Source organism: Sinocyclocheilus anshuiensis, unplaced genomic scaffold (assembly GCF_001515605.1).
Source record: "Sinocyclocheilus anshuiensis isolate Anshui unplaced genomic scaffold, SAMN03320099.WGS_v1.1 scaffold426, whole genome shotgun sequence".
Taxonomy (NCBI): Eukaryota; Metazoa; Chordata; class Actinopteri; order Cypriniformes; family Cyprinidae; genus Sinocyclocheilus; species Sinocyclocheilus anshuiensis.
The window spans coordinates 1,451,512-1,457,144 of NW_015542362.1; the positions used below are offsets into that span (position 1 = coordinate 1,451,512).

The following is a 5,633-nucleotide window of genomic DNA, read 5'->3' on the forward strand; positions in this document are numbered from 1 at the left end:
ATTAATGAGGAAAAAAAATTAACTTAAATGATTTTAGCAAATGGCTGCAATATAACAAAGAGTGAAAAATTTAAGCGGGTCTGAATACTTTCCGTACCCACTGTAATTTCCACAGAACCATTTTAAGTAAATGATTGTGTTTAACAGGTGGCATTAAGAAGTTTTGTCTGAAAAAATGTTTTAATGAAGAAAAGTTAAAAATACAATGTCAAGATTTCCCACACACTGACAAATTTGGTGCTGTCCAGGGTCCTGGAATCAATTTGATACCATTGCAGGGTACTATATTGCTGGCCTCCTAAACCACACAGGCCGGTCTGATGGCAAATTTTAGAAGGGTTTGGGTTATTTTGTCAGCTGGTCAGACAGTAACGCAAGTTACGTAATCAGATTACTTTTTTCAAGTAACTAGTAAAGTAACGCATTACTTTTTATAAAAAGTAACTAAGTAACGTAATTAGTTACTTTTTTCTGGAGTAATGCAATATTGTAATGCATTACTTTTAAAAGTAACTTTCCCCAACACTGATTGCAGGTAGATGTACCCAAACTCTTCAGGATACGCTTCACTTTATAAAACTTTACAAACACAGTGATGTGTACTGCAGAATGATAATTGTCTTTTATTAAATAAATAGCAGCTTCACAAAATTATACCATTGTGAGGATGATGGTTTGTTTGTTTGTTTTTTTAACAAAAAATGGATTTGGTAAAACATTCACAGGCTATGGTATAAAAATGAGAGTTTGAACAAGGGAAGGTGATACAGGAGAAATTCTAGAGTCTACACAGAAAACAGCAAGAATTTACAGCTTTATACATCATAGGTTCCTAGACATCCTCAAATTAACATTTTTGGTCTTACAGACCAACATTTGTTGCCATGGACAGTTCGTCCATATAAAGTAAATGGTTTTAGTACTCTTGTCTGTTGTGCAATTTTGCTTCTTCTCTCACTCTGTCATGACCACCTGATTCCCAACCTTACATTCACAGGAGAGCATGTTCCCCAGAGCTAGAGGTTAATTCCTTCAATACCTGTTGAAAAAAAAAAATCCTTGAGAAGCGGTTTGGACTTGACCAAAACTCATACCGCATTTGTTATGTCTTAGCATAAGTTTTATGTTAAGTATGACCTTCACACCATTGTTCTGTTTGGTCCAGTTTTCTAGGTCACTTTAAAAAGTGGTTTGAAGAAAACTGTTGTTCTGCAGTCATTTCCTCCAGCAAATAAGATGCAACCTCTAACTGTGTTACTGGATTACTGCAACTCAAAAGATTCATCATATCATATTGGAGATGTTTACAAGTTACACAAACAATGATCTGACTTGCAAGTGTATTAAGCAGCATAGCTTCATCCATATTGTAATGCAACTAGCTTGGATGACACAGTAACTCTTTTTTTGGCTTTACATTTTTTTTGTTGTTGTAATTATTCAACTGACCACAAGAGGATGCTATGACTCTATCTGTCGAATATTTGCGTGAACTGCAGTCTCCTATGCTGCTTTAGTAAGAGACTGGGTGCTCATGCAGGACTTAATGGCATTCAAAAATCTGAACCTGTTAACACAAACACACAATCACACACATTACATTCCCTCTCCCTTTTCTGACCTTGGTCAGATTATTGTTTCTGTAGCTAACTCAGCATACATTCTATGCTGTGATACAGCTGAGGTTGCGTAGACAGTCGACATCTCCTAAACATCACGTGTAGCTCGGTCCTGTTTTCCATGTCACACTAAAAGCTAGTTTTCAGACACTGCTGGTGTGTTCTGTGTGGCTGTGACCGCTGCTGATAGACAGCTCTGATATTCCCGGTTTCAGCTCCAGTCCGGGGTCAATGTCCATGTCGTGGGGCTCCAGATTTCGGATTCCATTGCCGTCCCCATTCCGGCAGTTACTGTTCCGGTCAATGGAAACTTTTTCGCAGATCAGGATGGGTGTGACTACCGCATGGGATGGACAAGGAGCGTTTATAGTGATGGGTTTAAGACCCACCTGACTATACTGGCAGTGCATGTAACTTGAAAATGCCCTTCGGTAGGTCTTGTTAAACAAAGTGTACACTAAAGGATTGACCCCTGATGAGATGTAGCCCACCCAAACGAAAACATTGAGCAGTTCTGTTAGCACAGGCTCATTACAGGCTTTATGGCAGAGGACATACAGAACGTTAGTGATGAAAAAGGGACACCACATGATGAGGAAGAGGAAGAACACTACACCCAACACTTTGGATGCTCGCCGCTCGTTCTTGATGGCCTGCATCATGCCTCGCCGCCCATGGGTTCCGGCTGGGTCCCGTCCAGCGGGCGAATTCATCTGAGATGGGGCTTCTGAACTTGGGATTATTGAGATGGTGTCTGGGGGCACGGTCAGTCCGAGCATGTTTCCATCGCTGTTGCTGATCTGTAGACAGTTCAGGCTGCTGCGACGGGATGCCGGCGGTGGGGCCAACTGGGAAGTAGGTGGAACTGGAGGTTGCAAAGGCTGTTGAGAAGAGGCTTTGCCCTCGTAGAGGAAGACTGTGGCCTGACGCTGAAGCGCTTGGACGGTGAGACAATACGTGACCACCATGATGACCAGAGGAATGAAGAAGGCAACAAAAGAACCAACCAGTATGAAGTGTTCCTCATTCAGAGCACAGTTGCCATTTTTCAAGACCTTTTCTCTGTTATGGAGTCCGATCACTGGGATAGGCATTGAGATACCTGTGGTTGGAAGAAGTAAGAGAATATCAAACAAATATATATAAACAAACATCAAAGAAACAGTCAGACTAGCAAATGAGAAAGGCAACTGGAATGCAAGATGCTGGAGACAAAAGACCAACGGCTTCAGCGAATCGTGCTCAGAGATCTATCCTCAAGACAAATCCTTTCTCTTATCCAGCTAAATCAGTATTCCTGATGGTTGAGAGAGAGGATCTTTTATTTAATTAGAGCAGATGAATGAGAGTGTCAAGGCAGATAGAGCCTTAATGCTGCTTTGAATCCAGATAAGAATCAAATAAACATTAGGCTCACGTTTAAACGGGAGAGAGGTTAGATGTGTGAACCCTCTGCCATCTGCACTGACATTACCAAGTCTAACTAATATTAGCAAATGAGACATGAAACCCCTGTTGAGAAAAGCGATGAATAGGAGACAAAGAGAGAGATAATAGGGGGATACATAGAACAGTGTTGTTTCATTATTATGAAAAATAGCACAAAGTTACTAAAATGTAAATGAACACTGAAAATAGAAAAATAAAAGCACACTCAACAATACAAAGGAAAGGAAAGCCTGTGTGGGTGAGAGAAAGAGAGACACCATGTCTGAGAGAGTGTGTGTAGGCTTGCATTAATAAAAAGCAGGGTGAGAAGAGTTTTATCTTTTCTAGAAAGTTTAACGAGAGGCAGGGATGGAGAGTGAAAGCTAGAGGGTCTTTCTATACTTAAACACAACTACCAGTGATATCACTGCAAACAAGTTTTTTTTTTTTTTTTTTAACTCTGTTGTTGTAACAGATCAGTCATGGTCACTCTACATCAGGGGTGCCCAACCCTGTTCCTGGAGATCTACCATCCTGCAAAGTTCAGCTCCACCATCCTGCAAAGTTCAGCTCCAACCCTGATCAAACTCACCTGAACCAGTTAGTTAATCTCTTAGGTAGCACTTGATAATTACAGACAGCTGTGCTGGAGCAGGGCTGGAACTGAAGTCTGCAGGTAGGCAGATCTCCAGGAACAGGGTTGGGCACCCCTGCTCTACATTATATGTCACAAGTCAGACTCTAGATGGCGCTAATGCAGTAGAATGCCAAACTTTACTTTATTGAACAGTAGGTGGTGATCTTCACTAGAAGTATCTGATTACCAAACCAATCACAAACATTCAGTTAATCCAAGCTTCACTGAATTTCGAGGCGCCGATCTGGGTGATGGAGAAAATCACCACAATCACCAAAACTGGTGCTTGTTTATACAATGTCATTTCAAATCATTTTCATTGTTGCTCATCTGAGGGGCCTCTTAGACCCAGCTGGAGCCTTGAGAAAACCTCACAACACAATCAGCCATTCTGAGGGGCCGTATGAGATACAAACACATTCCAGTAATAGATTCAACAGGATTGCAGTGGACTGACATTGCCTTTAGTAAGTACAAGTGGTACAACTGTTCAATCTAAAGACCTCCACTGACACTGAAAAATAATTGTGTGTGTCTGTCCTTTTTTTCTGCAGGTTTTTCTGGCATTTCCTCTACTGGTTATTTGGGATTGATGTACAGTTCAATACATTTTTTTAACATGTTGTTGTAAGAAATAATGCATTTTATTCAATTTCATCATATCAATGTTTCTCTGACCTATTGAAATAGTCCAAACTGCAGCGATCTTCAGCATGGCCTTGGTGCGGGAGTTGAACCGACTGTGCTCGATTGGATTGCGTATGGCCACGTAGCGGTCGAGGGAAATGGCACACAGGTGCATGATGGAAGCAGTAGAGAAAAGCACATCCAGATATATCCAAATAGGACAAAGAGCACTTGGCAATGGCCAGGCATAATCTGGAAGACAGAGAGAGATTGCTTTGTAAACACCCTTTATGAGACGGTCATACACATGAAGAATGATGCTGAGAAAGAAAGAAAGAAAGGATATATAAGAGAAACAGAAGGCAAAGTGGTCTTTCAGGTCACATTATAAAAGTCCAGATGACTGTCTTCAGACCAAGAGCTAAAAAAGGCTGTTATGGCAGCAAGCTTAAAATAACCAACATTAAGAAACAGTCAGGTTATGTAAAAAGTAAGTCATTTAAGTTGTGTAGGCTCATGGATGAGAGTGAGAGATACAAAGTCACACTGGGTCTGTCTTTGAGATAATATCAAAATTATAATACAGATAGTTCTGGTCTTGGTTTCTAATTTGTCAATGCATTGCTCCAGTCATGCTAAAATCCTTGAAATAGCAAAATGTATGATGTTTAACACCCGTTCGCCACAATATTTGTCTAAACCAATGTTTTAATAAAAATGTGTCTTTAATACATACTAAAACCATTTTTTAGTGGTTTGGTGTGCAAAAGATTTTAGGATGGTCACCATCAAGATGTTAGGATGTAGTGGGTTGCCACAACATGGAAGAACCATTTTGGGCTCCCCAAAAAACCTTTGAGCAATCAGTTCTTAAAAAACAATGTAAGAACTTTTCTCCATTATAACAAACCTTTGGCTGAATGGAAAGGTTTGTTAAAGGGTTAGTTCACCCAAAAATGTGAAATTTTTGTGAAAAAATTTCTGTCATTAATACTCACCCTCATGTCGTTCCAAACCCACAAGACCTCCGTTCATCTTCGGAACACAAATTAAAGGGTTAGTTCATCCAAAAATGAAAATTAGCCCATAAATTACTCACCCTCAAGTCATCCTAGGTGTATATGACTCTCTTCTTTCAGACGAATCCAGTCGGAGTTATATTAAAAATTGTCTTTGATCTTTCAAGCTGTTTCATGGCACTCATGATGCATGCAATGGGTGTTGCATGCATCAGTTCAAAAGCAGTTAAATAAAATGCGCCCATCCATAAAAAAAAAAAGTGTCTCACATGGCTCCGGGGGGGGGAACAAAGGCCTTCTGTA

The 5,633-nt window shown here is 40.3% G+C and overlaps 1 protein-coding gene across 4 annotated transcripts in view; it reads right to left on the reverse strand.

Annotated features, from left to right (window-relative positions):
- Positions 1-665: 665 nt before the first annotated feature.
- Positions 666-5,633, reverse strand: part of LOC107691957 (5-hydroxytryptamine receptor 2A-like) — a 111,761-nt gene continuing 106,793 nt past the window's right edge. For all 4 annotated transcript variants that reach the window (XM_016490822.1, XM_016490823.1, XM_016490820.1 and 1 more), the window contains 2 exons: positions 4,363-4,563; positions 666-2,721 (listed from right to left, as the gene is read on the reverse strand). In XM_016490822.1, coding sequence (XP_016346308.1) covers positions 1,763-2,721; positions 4,363-4,563 — 1,160 coding nt within the window. In that variant the 3' untranslated portion in view covers positions 666-1,762. The remainder of the gene's footprint in view (positions 2,722-4,362; positions 4,564-5,633) is intronic.